This window comes from Taudactylus pleione, unplaced genomic scaffold (genome assembly GCF_031769625.1).
Source record: "Taudactylus pleione unplaced genomic scaffold, aTauple2 ptg000121l, whole genome shotgun sequence".
Taxonomy (NCBI): Eukaryota; Metazoa; Chordata; class Amphibia; order Anura; family Myobatrachidae; genus Taudactylus; species Taudactylus pleione.
This window is the reverse complement of record NW_028284523.1, coordinates 865,202-882,002: the sequence shown is the minus strand read 5'-3', so window position 1 is coordinate 882,002 and position 16,801 is coordinate 865,202. Positions and strand designations below refer to the sequence as shown.

The window sequence follows — 16,801 nt, the reverse complement described above, 5'->3', positions numbered from 1 at the left end:
GCATCCTGGGAGGCTGAAAGCTTAACTCTTTGGTGCCCTGCGACTGACGTCACACCTATACCCCAAGGTATCCTGTGGAACCCTATGGACTTCGTAGAAATAGAGATAACAAGGGTAAGTTCTTACCATATCTCATATTTTTTCATAAGCCTGCACCCCCACCCCAAAAGCCAAACCAGCCCCAGGCTTGCCAGCCAATGGTGGTTTCTAAAAATACGGGGAACAAAATGTGTAGGATTCCACCATATTTTAGAAACCAACACCAGGCTGCAGGGCCTAGTGCTGGTTTTAAATATAGGGGGCAAAAAAGACGTGGGGTACCCCCTAAATTTAAGACCAGCACCAGACCCTTATACTGGACACAGTGTGTGTGTTTTGGCTTTTTTTAACTATTTATTTTACAGTGAAATTACAGGTGCCGCATGTCTGCTGGCACTTGTAGTTCCACAAGTGCAAAATGGCAGGCATGCTGGCACTTGTAGTTCCACTGTAAAGTACAATAGTGTTACATTATTTGGCCCCCTTATTACCCCCATACCCACCAAGCAAGGGGTATGGGGAAGAGCCCCAGGTTTCAGCGTAAGCTTGTGGTGCTCGGGAGAGTGGGGACCCTTTTTTGGGGGGTCCCCGACTCCCCCGAGATCACCGGCTTGTGCTGACCGACTTGGAGTGTAATGCTTTGGACCTGGAGCCGCGGTGATTGGGTCTCCGGGCTGTGGCATTACACCGCGGTCGGTTGGGTCTGGTCTTAAATATAGGGGGTACCCCACGTCTTTTTTGCCCCCTATATTTAAAACCAGCACTAGTCCCTGCAGCCTGGTGTTGGTTTCTAAAATACGGTGGAACCCTACACATTTTGTACCCCGTATTTTTAGAAACCACCACTGGCTGGCTAGCCTGGGGCTGATTTGGCTTTTTGGGGGGGGGGGGGGGGGAACCTTATGTAATTTTTTTGTAAATTTTTTAAACTTTTTCTTTTTTTACAGGTTCAACAAAAACGAGAATTTTCGGGAAATATTCTAGGGACCCCCCTAAAGATGTGTAGACATGGAGAATCACTATGGGTACCCCCATTTTTAACTACTGAAGGAAGTCGGGGTTTCTAATAGCCGCGGCAAGTGCATGAATGCGACTTTGAAGAAAGTGATGCAAAAGAGCATTTAGAATTTTTTTGGGGGAAAAATAACTATGCCCAGCAAATTTGGGGTACTTGAAAATGGGGGTCAGCATATTTTAAAGTTGCTAAAGTGACTTGAAAAAATCGTGAAAAACCCACCTGCCGCAAGCAGCTGCAATGAAAAAAACACCTGGGGCATACTTGAGGAACCCCCCCTGAGTGAAGTTCGCTATTTTTTTACTTTGTCCCCCAACATTTTTTTTTTTTTTGGCCCCCAAATTCAAAGTGCTTTTTTTGGGGTGTCCAGATTTATTTTTTTTCTTTTTAACACAGATCGTTTCAAGGGGTCATTCTGAAGGTATTTTTTTTTAAGCCTGCACCCCTAAACCCCAATTCTGCACTTTTTTTCGCCACCTATTCAGTGGTGAAAAGTTATCCCCGGTTTTTTTCAAAGACTTTTCGAACCTGCGAAAAGTCTTTGAAATTGAATACGGTGTAAAACCAAAACCAGCAAAAATGACGTCATCGGTGCGAAATTATCGCAAAAACAGACTTTTCGCTCTAAATTGAATACCCCCGATTGTGTTTTGCTTTAGCTATTAAAAAAAAAAAAAAAAAATTGTATGGCGTTTGCAGAGTAGCTACATTTTACTCTGTAACAAAGGTGTTATGGTGCATACACACGGTGAGATTTTTCCTTCAGATATGAACGATAACGATTTAAAAATCATTCAGTCGTTCATATCTGAAGGAAAATCTGACATATCTGAACGATGGACGATGCGCGGTCCCGATGGTCAGATAACGATATCTGACATCTGATGTGTTTGCAGTCAGACTTGGACGATTCCATTCATTTTAATGCAGTAAAAAATCGTTCAAATCGTTCATCTGACAAATCTGACTGTGTGTATGCTCCATAATTCATATTCCGTATTTGCAAACTGAGGGAAACCATAGTCCTCCATTCAGACAGATTTACTACAACCACAGATCAATTAGGTATTATATTCACTACAAACCTATTAGTCACTCCATCTTTCACACAATTGTAGTGTCTAATACAGGCTGTGGCCTCATCTGGTGACCATGTCCTATGGAATGAAATTGTTACCTTCTCTTGTAAGAGCTGCAAAGTGTTTCTCTAGGTCCAACACATGGTATTTCCGCAGATAGCCGTAAAATAAGAAGATGGTGACAATATTTCCTGGAATCTCATTCAATGCCAGTATCCCTCCGAAGCCAAATATCTGCTCCAGTGCTCTTCTGAAAACTGAGGGGGAAAACTAGGCATAAGACAGGGTACCAGCAAACGTGCATCGTTATTCATTAACCATTTACTAGAACGTATCCTACATTATGGTAAATGTTCATCTGAAAATATGTAAGGTAAAATGCAGGTTTTTGGTTTTTTTTTAAAGTAAGATTAATAGTAGGATTTCAGCGCTTACCATTGGGCTGTAACCCTGTCACACATAGCTCACACATTTTTAAAACACCTGAAATTAAGCTAAGTAGGAGTTTTCAATAAAAGTGTAAGAGAGCCCTAAAAGAACTAATGCTCCAGCTCATCTACAGCCCATAGGCAAAAGCCAAACTATCACTACACTGACAGGTCTCCGATTCTTATGGATTATACTAGATCACATCATAATAATATAAATTCTCCATTCAATCTAATGCTGTAATATTATCACCTGGTTTTACTGTACTGTTAAATGTTGTAAGTCAAAAACTTGCAGGTATTACCCAAATAACTGAACTCCTGTATCAGTCAATATATGGATTAATTAAACACACACACACACAAAATTACACACACATACAGTATGTGTGTGTATAATATATATATATATATATATATACACACACACACACATACATATACACACACACACACACTCCAATTGATTCTGCGAGTCAATACAACCACTGGGGTACTCTTTAAAGTGTACAGTTCTCACGGACGTTCTGTACAAAACATGCATAGTCATCCAACTGTGCGCAGTAGATACAAAAGGCACTCACCAGATTCTTAACAAGTTTTTCATGCTATTTATTACACAAAAGTCATACCCTTAATTCTGCTCTTAATACTGTCAATAGGTTACCACATTGACATAGTAAGGCGACGTTTCTGATCATAGCAAGCAAATCGAGGTATACATATTTGGTACAGCAACCTGCTGTGTTAACTGCTGATATGAGAAGATCAGGTTGCTCCTCTGGGAGTTGTGGCTGTGACCGGAGCACGCTGGTGAGCACACAGGTATCGTATGTGTTTATTGTAAAAAATAAATAAAAAAAATTACATATATATATATATATCACGTATACAAACACCTCTTTTGGCATATTTGCATACCATAATGGGACATCTTGGGGATGGTTCCCAAGTCTAAACAGTGAAATCAATTTAGGTTTCATATACTCCTTATACACACAGCCTGAAGGTAATTTTATACAATATTTTGATTGATCGTCTGCATTAAACAAACTTTGTGCACACTGAGCCATCAGAAAGCAAAGGTATCTCGCTGAAAAAAAATAAAATATTATATAATATCATATGTACTGATCAGCCATATATTAAAACCACTGACAGGTGAAGTGAATAACATTGTAACAATGGCACCTGTCAAGGGGTGGGATATATTAGGCAGCAAGTGAACAGTCAGTTCTTGAAGCTGATGTGTTGGAAGCAGGAAAAATGGGCAAACACAAGGATCTGAGCGACTTTGATATGGATCAATTTGTGATGGCTAGACGACTGGGTCAAAGCATCTCCAAAACGACAGGTCTTGTGGGGTGTTCCTGGTATATAGTGGTTACTTCCAAAAGTGGTCCAAGGAAGGACAACGGGCGCCCAAAGTTCACTGATGCTTGTGAGGAGCGAAGGCTACCTGCTAACGTCTTGGTGCCAGATACCACAGGACACCTGCAGAGGTCTTGTGGAGTCCATGCCTCAACGGGTCAGAGCTGTTTCAGCGGCACAAGGGAGACCTACACAATATTAGGCAAGTGGTTTTAATGTTATGGCTGATCGGTGTATATAGCTCTAGCACAGTCTGTTGCGCTTGCAAATTGATTCAGTCAAATTGCAGAGGTTCTTGGTGGGCAATGTTGGCCTGGGATTAAAATATACATAATTGTGTGTATACTGTGACGTGGGGAGGTAATTGGGTATCTTATGGGGGTTGTTCTGGAATTTGATAAGCTTGCCTGGAGAGGTGAATTTTTACAAAAGGTTTGGAGATTACAGGAAAGTCTCATTGTGCATGGGAGGGCATTTTACAGAGAGGAGACAGCTTGAAAAGAGTAACTAAATAGGAGCATAAAATTAATGCGGATGAGAGACACAGATCTTGCTCAGAACGGAGGGCTTGAGCGATAAGCAGAGATATGTTTGTTGTTGTAGTTTAGTTGATAACCATATGTCTAAGTAGAAGTATTTTATAAACAATTCTGTAAAATACAGGCAAGCAATGGAGGGACTGATAGAGAGCAGCAGCAACACAACATATTGCAAGGAAGAGTATTCTATCTGTTGCAGTCAAAATAGATTGCATAGGTGAAAGTCTGTTTTGGGGAAGACCAGTAAGAAGCCTATTGCAATAATCTATGCGGGAAATAATGAGTGAATGAATTGCACTCTTGTGTGGCATAGAAATGTATCCAAAATATGCTAATATGTATTCAACATGATTTGGACACGTTAAAAATGTAAGAAACATATCTGCATAAACAGTGAGTTCTGGTGTCATCACGTCCAGGTACATTCAGATTACCTGTTTATTATGAGAAATAACTTATTCTTATTGTAAATTGTTATTGATATTTAGAAGTCACCTCCAATTTCTGTATAAAAGCACTCTGCTTTCTGCATTGTAACTTAATAGCCTTACAATTTATATTACTGGAAACAACATCACAAATTAATTTAGTCACAGGAACTGTTCAGAAAAGTGAACTCATGAGAACTGTAATAATAGAATATTACTATTTCTCCTAAATACAATATCTCGTACAAGAACTATATTGCATTAAACTGTGTTTTGAATAAGCCAAATTGCCATCTTGTGTGAGTTATGGGATTTTCTGTAATGTATCACTACAGATAATATTTACTTTTGTTAGAAAGAAGGTAATTGTCAGCGATGTGCGACTGCTCCCCAAGAATTACACTACCAAAACATCTATGGGATGCCAGGGAAAATGTGCCATGTTGGTGTAGGGTTCCCACCGTTTTACTGGCACTTTGTGCCCATCACCACTAACTGAACTGTGCCCAAAGTTTCCAGTTCAATTTGAGGATTGTTGTCTATATGCTCCTGTCCTCTTTCTCTGTTTTAATAATCATGTTTCACTTTTACTTTTAAGTGAATAACATGTTTTTATATGCCTTCATTATTGTAAAAGAAACAAAAAAAAGTATAGCTCTTTAAAAATACTCATATTAATTATTTAAAATTTGTATTAGCCTTAATGCTGTACTATCAATGGGAGGGCCTTGGACAAGCCGGTGTCAAATGTACCAGGCAAATGTTTATTAAACTATATATATATATATATAATTTTTTTTTCAGTCTTATAAATAACCAGTGTATTGTTATGTGAGGCTGGAGTTTGTGATGTGCTGCGCATGCATGCAATACGGAAGTAAACAAATGTTTTCTAATGTGTAGAGACGGCTGCTTACGGATATGGAAGGACGCCATCTTGAAGACATAAAGGCTGTGTTTGATGGCTCCAACAGAAATGTATTTATTTTGTTATTTCTATATTTGGTTCATTCTGTAGTAAAAATTGTCTAGTGGTGTTTTTTCCCCATAACTGGGAAATCCTACATTGAACTGTGACAAACCAGCCAGCTGCCACATCAATGAATTAGTTACTGTTCATACACTCTCAATCATGGCATTTATTAAGGGTTATTTATATATGGTCACATACAACGCACCACTGTGTAATGATAGTTTGCAGACAGTGTCTCGAGTGTTTTGTAGACATCTGTGGACAATATGAATTTATTTAAATTTTAATGTAGAAACATTTTCCAGGGTCACTTTTACCTCATCAAAATCCTGTAAACTGGGATTTTATTTACATATTGGAATAACGGCCTCATCTGCTGCCTGGACCTTAGCCTGCACACTACAATGACTCAGTGGCTGACTAATGGGTATAACACTGATGAGGGCATCCGTAAAAGTAATAGAAGATGTACAGGAGGGCCAGAAGAAAGTAACCGCTTGATGATTCCTGCAGACTCCTCATTGTTTCATGAAAAGAACACATCCCCCGCAGAGAACCCCACAGTGTGGGCCGTCACTGCTCATTTCAGCAGATATCCTGAGTCTGTGAAATACAAGCAGACAGGTACATACACAGCAAGTGTAATGTGATCTCTGCTGGATGGCTGTAGGACATGTCACTTCCCCTGCAAGGAAATGCATCGTGTTTCACCTACAGTCATATGGACAGTCAATTCCACTAATACGACGTCTGCAGGCCCCATTAATATCCCCCAGAATCTGAATGTCATTATATACTTTGCAAGCTTTTCTATCTACTACGTTGAAGCATAATATATTCTGTGGCATCTAGGAGAAAGTAGTAAACACGTAATGTCTGAAACTCACCCCATACTGGGCGTCTGTGATTGGATACAATGATGCAGCCGAACTGTACACCCACACTAACATTACATACACCTTCCTTTCTCTTATACCATAAGTCCATGTCATATTAATATACATATAATAACCTTAGGCTTTAGTGGTGTGAGGGATCTGAGTTTTATTTTGGGGTGTGCCTCCGGGAAACTTACAGGACATTAGGGTTATTCTGGGAATGAGATAATTCATGTGGGTTTCAGATTTCAACTATGGTTCTACAAGTACGAGGGGACGTTGTAGCGGACAAAGCACCATTTTACTGCTCCTCATCTTCAGTACACTTTAGGGTTTCTTCTCTTTAAAGAAAACAACTCTATAAGCAAACCGACAACTACTTCAGCAACAGAGGACAGAAAAGACTCTGCGCGAGGCTTCATCTTTGAGCAGTTTCACTGTCTATGATAGAACTGAGGGTCAGAATTCTATACAGTCATGTGTTCTTGTGTGACATGAAAATCGCTTTTCCCATTGAATCAGGGCTGCTGTAAGCTTGCATTCAAAGACGCGCATCTGACAAAAACCTTTTTAGGAGTCAGCTAGGGATTGTAACAAAAAAAAACTTAAAGGTACAGCTTAACCCTTTTAAAAACAAGACATATATATCATACTATATTTTCCAGAATATTTAATCTCTTGTTCTTTGCCTAATGGCACTGATCCATCATGTATCTCTTCTGCCCCATGTACAATACACTGTACCCCAAGATGAGGCAAAACATGTGCAGTGTTCAGAGTCAAATTAAATAGCTAAAGAGAAAGTATTACAATTGAAGAAAAAAAAAAAAAAGTCTAACCAAGTACAGAAAAAAGCCAATTCTTAATGTGTTCCATTCTTGATTTAATTTAACCAGTAACAGAGATTCAAGCATGGATAGGTGCTCTCTCTTTTCCCAGCATGCCACGGTGGTGACGCATCTTACCTGATTCCAGCTGTCCTGGGTGCTTCCCCTTGATTTTTGTCATAAACATTTTCTTGAGTCGATTGAGGAAAATGTCAGTTGAGCAAAACCAGACACATTCAGGCTTTATACAGTTCTTCCACAGCTTCAGGAAATGTCTGATCTTCTTGGTCTTTGGGAAAACTGAGGACAGATTTTAAGACAGACAATGTAACTTTTCCACTGACAAGACACAAATGTCACTTTGTTCATGGGATCTTGAATTTGTTGAGCTTATTTCCCCTTCGCACTAGGGACCTGGAAGTGTCGTGCAGTGAGGGCAGAAGTGTGGTTCCATGCCCATAAAGTCGTACGCTCGCCACAAGATTATACTCCCCCTCTATGTCCACGTGGATGGTAGGGAATGACGTTGGATAGTAGCTGATGACGTCAGGGTCCTCTCTACGAAGGGAATCTAGACACTACCATCCTGAATTACTAGCAAATGTGTACACCAAATGCAGCAAACTGAACGTTTTAAATAACCAATAAACCTCAAAATTAAAGTTTTAGATCTGAACCAAAAAAGTAAAAATGCATATATAGTGGTTATACCAAGTTTCCACTGCAGCTCTGTTACCTTGCCAATGCTCTAAAGCTCTGAAATAACTGAAGGCCAAGATAAGCAAGAGGGAAGTTAAACCCCCAAAGCTAAGCCTTTGCTAACCACAAAAATGGGCAGAGAGTATTTGGTTAATATGTTATTGCTGAGCAGACTTGGGTTTGGTTTGTCATGTATGGCTTGCCAATGATTGAAGAGGGGTAGTCCAGAGATAGTTATGTTAAGGGAGACAGAATGTAGGCCTCTTAACACAAAGAAACACCTCAGTAATGCACAACATTTAATGTATTCTTAAGTCAAATTGTTGCTTCACTTGTTCTTTCTTTTCTGAAAATAATTACTACAATGTAAAAGCCACAGTAAGTCACTGTTACACAGGAACTGGAAGCAATTGAAGGAGGAGTGTAACAGTTTTCAAAAGGGTTAATTCTCTTGATATGGCACTACCACCCCATCACCAGCAGGATTAATGACAGTGTCTACTGACCTAGAGCCAATAAGCCAAGCTATTGCATTATGGCATTATACAGTAACCTGCCCACTTCAAGTGTTTATAATAAGCAATATAACTTGCCAGCAACATCTTTCACCCTTAATATTTGCATTAACTATTGAACCTTCTAGTATCAAAATTAAGGCATATTGGGAGTTGAGGTCAGGTATCGCCATTACAAAATCACTTTATTCGCCTACGATGTCCTGCTGACCTTAAGGTTGCTGACCAACTTTGTGGCCTGTTGCTTATGCTTCACCTCCCTGAAAATACATATAAGATCTTACATCTCATTTTTGACTTTATACACAATCTTAAGCGTGTAGACGGGGGGCGTGGCCTTTTGCATCTTTCATATGGTTGCAACAATTGTGACCACACACATATGTTATCATATTACATATTTTTGTTCTGTTTTGACTTATCTCGCTTAAGATTGTGTATATTTTTAATTATGCTAATATATCTTATTACTGACAATTTTTAATAACTTTCTGAATTAATTGATATTATTAAATCATTATTACTTTTTTACTGTACTGTGGTTGATTTCAACTCATTATCTTTCATATGTTGCGCTAATAAATAGACACTAATTTTCTCACTACATATCTATATACCGGTGACCAAGGGAAAAATCACCTGTGTCTATAGCTGCAACATTACCCTTACCCAACTCCCCTCACCATCCTAGTCCCATGTATGACTTTTATTTTAGCGCCATTTTTTGTGATGCTTATATGTGATTACATATTTATTTACATATGTAAATTAGTGTATGTCTCTTGATCTGTTGTACCTCTATAAAACATATTTATATCATACTAATATACTTTCACTTTGCATAATATAGTTATAGTCCATATTTCCCAATTGTATAAAACCAACTTCCCACCTCCATTTGAGCAAATCATGGTTAAATTCTACGGGTAAATAGCCTGCAGGATTTGGAAAGTTCAGAAATATTAGCTGCGAGATTTCAAACTGTAATAAAAAAAAAAAATTAGCCCCTTTAAATCTCACAGCTAAATTGCCGAAATTACTGCACTTTATATGATTCAAAATCATAATATGAACAATCAGTTTGATACATACTGTCCTCAATGGAGACCTTCTCTTCTGCCTTCTGGATATAAAGAATGGACAAATCCTCAAGAATCTCTCTCTGCCAGGATAATTCCTCCAAAAGATGATTCTGTATAATCCTGGCTGTATTCGCCGAGGTCAGTTTCTAAAAGAAAAATATCCAATGTCTTAATCCGCTCACCTACTATAATATAATATATATATATAACCAAAGAAGTTTCTTTGTTTGTTGGCGAATATCTTCCACAACTCTCAAGGTAAAGTTGGAAAATCTTACATAGTCATTTAGTATAAAAAAAGTAAGCTATTAGACCACATAGCAACAGGGCGACAAATCTTATATATAAAATTCATTGGTCTGTTTGTTTGTGTCGGTTATGCATTCGGACAACCCTGCACCAATTGGGATGAAACCAACGCAAGGCTTTAGCGGGGTTAGGGTCCCAGTTGGACCTCCCATTGGTGGACGCTGGGCAGGCGTTTGAACCAGTGAACCTGTGTCGGGCCTTCCACTGGCAAATGGTCTGGGATGCCTAATAAAGTGGTTGGGGTCCCGGTCAGACCTAACGGTGGAGTGCGCCAGGCGGAACTTTGACTTGGAGCCTGTTCTGGGCCTCCCACTGGATGGATTTAGACGACGTCACATAATAAAACTTAATAACTTGAAGATTTAAACCCGGGCAACACCAGGTACTTCAGCTAGCATTTAATAAAGTGCATACTTAACCACTTTACCGGAAAGTCCGGGAGATTTCCAATTTTTCTGGCATTCCCCCACATCCTAATGAAGTAGGCAGGATGGGGAGATAATACTGGGAATCACAGGTTTATAGAGAGCGGACAGGGCCAAAATGATGCAGATCACATTATTTTAGCCCTAGTGGTGGGGCCTAAGTAGTGAAAAGCTTGGCCCCGCCCACGGAGTAGTCATCTGTAGCTCCTCCCCGGGAAAGGAGAAATGAAAAAAGTCTGCAAGTATGATAAAGAGTCACTTATACCTTGTACACTAGGGGGTCTATTCATCATCACTTAATTTCTACAAAATCTTGTGAAAATTACATACAGGTAACATACAGGTCTTCAATCTGTTTTGTTGACAGTCATTATTTAGATAATGTCAACATGTACATTATATTGACAGACTAAATCATGATATGTTCAGAATGTTGACAGCCAAAATGTCGACTGGTATATAATTTCGACACCGAATTTTAAGCCTAACACTAAAAATTGTATAGTCAACATTTTACCTGTGTCGACATTATGTAGTCTTTCTTTTGACTGTCGACATTGTGAACATGACTACATCCCCATCTCACACCTTGTACTGTACAATATGGTGTTTAATGCCCTGATCTACAATACTGTTTACATGGCAAATGCCTCTGATGAGACTGCCTATATATATATATATATACACACACACACACACACATATACACACAGTCAGGTCCATAAATATTGGGACATTGACAGAATTTTCATATTTTGGCCTCTATTCACCACCACAATGGCTTTGAAAGGAAACAAACAAGATGTGCTTTAACTGCAGACTTTCAGATTTAATTTGAGGGTAATTACATCCAAATCAGATGAACGGTGTAGGAATTACAACGGTTTCTATATGTGCCTCCCACTTTTTAAGGGGTCAAAAGTAATGGGACAAACTAAACAATCCTAAATCTAACTTTCACTTTTTAATACTTTGTTGCAAATCCTATACAGGCAATTACAGCCTGAAGTCTGGAACGCATAGACATCACCAGACGCTGGGTTTCATCCCTGGTGATGCTCTGCCAGGCCTCTACTGCAAATGTCTTCAGTTCCTGCTTGTTCTTGGGGCATTTTCCCTTCAGTTTTGTCTTCATCAAGTGAAATGCATGCTCAATTGGATTCAGGTCAGGGGATTGACTTGGCCATTGCATAACATTCCACTTTTTAGCCTTAAAAAACTCTTTGGTTGCTTTTGCAGCATGCTTCGGGTCATTGTCCATCTGCACTGTGAAGCGCCGTCCAATGAGTTCTGAAGCATTTGACTGAATATGAGCATATAATATTGCCCGAAACACTTCAGAATTCATTCTGCTGCTTTTGTCAGCAGTCACATCATCAATAAATACAAGGGAACCAGTTCCATTGGCAGCCATACATGCCCACGCCATGATACTACCACCACCATGCTTCACTGATGAGGTGGTATGTTTTGGATCATGAGCAGTTCCTTTCCTTCTCCATACTCTTCTCTTCCCAACACTCTGGTACAAGTTGATCTTTGTCTCATCTGTCCATAGGATGTTGTTCCAGAACTGTAATGGCTTTTTTAGATGTTGTTTGGCAAACTCTAATCTGCTCTTCCTGTTTTTGAGGCTCACCAATGGTTTACATCTTGTGGTGAATCCTCTATATTCACTCTGGTGAAGTCTTCTCTTGATTGTTGACTTTGACACATATACACCTACCTCCTGGAGAGTGTTCTTGATTTGGCCAACTGTTATGAAGGGGTTTTTCTTCACCAGGGAAATAATTCTTCTGTCATCCACCACAGTTGTTTTCCGTGGTCTTCCGGGTCTTTTGGTGTTGCTGAGCTCTCCGGTGCGTTCTTTCTTTTTAAGAATGTTCCAAACAGTTCATTTGGTCACACCTAATGTTTTTGCTATCTATCTGATGGGTTTGTTTTGATTTTTCAGCCTAATGATGGCTTGCTTCACTGATAGTGACAGCTCTTTGGATCTCATATTGAGAGTCGACAGCAACTGATTCCAAATGCAAATGTCACACCTAGAATCAACTCCAGACGTTTTACCTGCTTAATTGATAATGAAATAACGAGGGAATAGCCCACACCTGTCCATGAAATAGCTTTTGAGTTGATAGTCCCATTACTTTTGGACCTGACTGTGTATGTATATATATATATATATATATATATCTTATAGGTGGTCCTATGTAGAGGAGTTACAGGGTCCTCTATAGAGGCAGCAGCTCAGTGCATATTAGCTAGTTTATATGCATAACTAGTTAATTAGTGCTCTAGCCCCTGATTTGTTTTATTTATTAATTTTAGTCTGTTAATTTCTTTTAGCCCTTAATGTATTCGGTACCATGCAAAGCAAACCACATCACTTTCTGCCTGTTGCAAGAAACATGGATTGTTTATTGTTACAGGGGACTCTCTTACCTTTAACAGTGCTTTACATATTTCCAAATGGACGGATAGAAGTGTGTCCAGGTCCTCGTGTCCAGTGCTCCATCCATCCCGCTCAGATTCACTTATACAGCTGAAAGTCTGTTCTGCTGCATCCTTGAAGGTACTGTTACTGAAAGACAAAGAATGCAATGGGCACTAAAACACTGCTCCCATGAGTTACCTTCTCTGCCTAGGTTCAAATAGCATTAGTTCAAGTGTTTTCTTAATACTTGCATAAATCACTATTGAACCCTGCCTCCTCACAATGATGTAGCCTTCCTGGCTCACCCCTGATGAACCCTCCCCAGCATTGCATATTAAAATAATGCGGTAGACCACGTCTGCCTACACGCCAATTTTTTTATATTTTATTTTGTGGGCAGACCACTTTCCACTATGTGTTATCAAAGGTTCTCAGTGCATTGACAGGCCAAATTCTCATGACTACATTTTCGGGCCTCAAAATGGCTGCCCCTGCAATGTGTGGATGACTGCTATATTTTAAACTATTGAAAGTCACTGCTTGAATCCATGCAGAGTCTACAAAAGCAATCCCAAATTGCAGTTACAAAAAAAAACCATATAAACTATTTCAAACATTTTAAGGTATGGGAAAGTTTACATATACATTTGTGAACTGGATGAAGTAGTATTTTGATTCCTTTTAAAATCTGTGGAAGGCGGGGGGTGACAGTTTTTGAGCAGTTCCCAGCACATCACACAGGAAATGCTAGGAATATTTGGATGTGCTACATAGAAACAATGTGTATTTTACCTCTTGCTGTGTGTGCGAATACTGCCAAACAGAGACATGTCATCTGTACTGAAATCTTGGTTTAAGAAGTCAAAACTTTCCAATGCCGTCTCCACCATCAAACTGTCCATTGAGGAAGACTGCTGCCCGTGGCTCGTCGGCTGCTGGAGAACAGTCAAAGTAATGAGCCCGTCATTAGGTTAATTGATACAGAATATAACAGTATACAGCATGACATAATGAGCTAGAACGTGCCATAATTGTAGCAGTAGTTAAGCTTTGGATTCTCTGGTAGTGATGTAGTTAAAGTGTGGGTGTTTGTCTTGTTTTTAATTAAATGTAAACATGTAGACTTCATGATGGAAACCATCTAAACATAAGCAATTCAGTTAAATTCTATTTTAACGTAAACAAACTCTAAAGAAATACTTTTCTTAACATGCACCACTAGGAGTGATATACTGGCAGATTTGAAGGGTTGCAGCATTCTAAAGTTGATACTATGGAATGCTGGTCATTGACCCTTGTTCTAATATCAGTTTAGCGAGTTCAATCCTAAAGTTATCTGAAATCTAATGTTTTTGAAGAGCAAGTGTGGCCCCTACATGAATCATTTATTTTACTGCATTCATTCATGGCATATAAACCTAGACCTCACTTACCATTACTCTCTCTATAAAACTCAAAACAGATTCCTCCATCTCCTTCATCTTTCGCCTTGTAACATCCTCCAACCTAAGCAAATCTAGAACCTCCTCCAGCTGACGTGCTAGTGAAACTCGCTTGTCACTTTCAGCACAACAGGTTGACTTTTCTGTACTCTTCTCTAGAAGTGAAATGTCTGTAATGCTCTCCACCATGGACCCCGTGTTGGTATCTTTGTCAAATTCTAGACTTGCAGGCTTTATAGTCTGATGGGCACTATAGTGATTAGGTGTCTCTTTAAGAATATCTAAAGTTTCATGGCTTAGGGGCTGACTGATACTGTCCAGTAGCCTGACATTTCTCTGCAGTTCTTGTGAAGAATATGGCACAGTCTCCGCACACGAAGAAGGTGGGCTGGGAGGTGAGGCAGCTTCATCTTCAGTCCCATCCAGATTCTTCAGACTGTCTGTGCTGTTCAGTTCCATATTGGGCTCTAGAGTGTTATGGCCTCTGACTAACCCACTGCTGGCCAGGTAACTCAGTATGTATGGTGTCTGGATATCTTTCTCAAGAGATGGATATGTGCTGTCCATATCATTTTGCTGCCAAAAAATAAATAAATGTTAGCATAGAAACAGATATCCCTCACATAAACCACATGGCTAAAGATATAGGGTTGTCTACATGGTTTTAACACCCCTCCCCTTCCATCTCCACATGAGTGGAAGACATCCCATTTCACAGGTTCTATTGACATAAAATTGCTGCAAAAACATTGCAGTGTCCACAGCTACTAATACTTACAAGGTAAAACTTGTCTCGGAAGTCAGGAGTGTTGGGTGGTGTCCAGTGATATAATGAGACTTTCTTGACACTTGAAAACTTGTTGGTCATTCCAGGTGTGGAGAGGGTCTTGCTATTATCAAAGGGGCTGCAAATAAAGAGAAAGCTATGACGTAAGAGCAAATATCACGTTATAAAGGAATGGAGTTAACTAACCATCCTCAAATAGAATCCCTTGTGCCCGGGCCAAATGTCAGTACAGTACAATTCACAAAAGCCCAAACCTTAGTCATTCACCGTCCAGATATTTTGTTTATAAAGATAAATCAAACTAAACAGAACTGACCTTGGCCGGCTGTCAGGATGCCTCCTGTCACAAGACTGACAGCGGCATCCCGATGGTTGGTATCCCGACATGGGTCGGGTAAGTATAATTACCCTCCCCCTTCTCCCCCTAACCCTCCCTTTTAGCCTAACCCTAACCTAAGTTTCCCCACTTCGTGCCTAACCCTAACCCCCCCCAAGGGTGCCTAACTTCCCGCCACCAAAACCTAACGCTACCCTCTCTAACTTACCTAAACCTAACCCTCCCCCCTGTGGCTAACACTAAGGGCGCCCCGGCTTAGCACGTGTCCTCCTCAATTCCGGGATCGGGATTAAGATAGGTGTCGGTATTTCAACGCCTTTCTTAACTCCCATGTTGGGATTCCAGCGTTGGGATTGAGACCGGCGGCTTTCATAACTACATCCTGAATTATATACCCTGATGAGATCAGCATTAACCAAAAAGAATACCACATGCCCAAGTCTATACCCTCCTAAGATCTGCAGGCTGTACTCAGCTCCAGAACTAGCTGCAGGGGAAAATTTATTTGTAAACCCACTTACTGTATCCTAATACATAGAAGCTGATGCAAAGTTCAGTGTACACCCATGTGCATTGTCTATGAATTGTATATGAATATATTTTATGCATGCTCAGAAAACGATCGCTTACAAACGTGCCTCTGCAGTGTCATAGGCAATTTGTATGCATTGACCCCTATAACTGAAGGAACAGGGTGGGAAGAGGCATTTTCATATAAGTAAAGTGATGGCGTGGTCAGACAAAACTGGGCCATACAGACTGGTAAATAATTGCAAATGTGCTTTTTTAGATTGAACAGATTTTCATTTGCTATAGGGAGGTGCAAGAACACACTGAATATGATGACTTGTCGGAAAATAGCTGCACATGCTCCCTATGCAAAGGCAAGCACAGCTTATGTACTAAAATACACTTTTGTGCAAGAATGTTTCATTTCAAGCAATTTACTCACATTTTACTTCCAACTTTGCATCAGCTCCATAAAGCTTAAAATAACCTTCCACATTAAATACTAGCTGGGATACCGGGCGTTGCCCGGATTGAAGAATGGACCTTACAGTACATCTGCAGCCTTCATTTTTTTTACATTGCAGACCAACATAGGAGAGCATGGCGTAACTAGATATTTGAAGGCTCTATAGAAAAAGTTTGTAAGGGCCCCTATGTACCACCCAATGGTGAAAAATGTAT

At 39.8% G+C, this 16,801-nt stretch overlaps 1 protein-coding gene across 1 annotated transcript in view; it reads right to left on the bottom strand.

The window, feature by feature from the left end:
- Window positions 1–16,801, bottom strand: part of RIPOR3 (RIPOR family member 3) — a 225,174-nt gene that overhangs the window by 27,377 nt on the left and 180,996 nt on the right. Inside the window, exons 12-18 of the mRNA XM_088472128.1 lie at window positions 15,265–15,391; window positions 14,478–15,062; window positions 13,837–13,979; window positions 13,053–13,191; window positions 9,884–10,019; window positions 7,716–7,877; window positions 2,232–2,390 (exon numbers count right to left, since the gene is read on the bottom strand). Coding sequence (XP_088328254.1) covers window positions 2,232–2,390; window positions 7,716–7,877; window positions 9,884–10,019; window positions 13,053–13,191; window positions 13,837–13,979; window positions 14,478–15,062; window positions 15,265–15,391 — 1,451 coding nt within the window. The remainder of the gene's footprint in view (window positions 1–2,231; window positions 2,391–7,715; window positions 7,878–9,883; window positions 10,020–13,052; window positions 13,192–13,836; window positions 13,980–14,477; window positions 15,063–15,264; window positions 15,392–16,801) is intronic.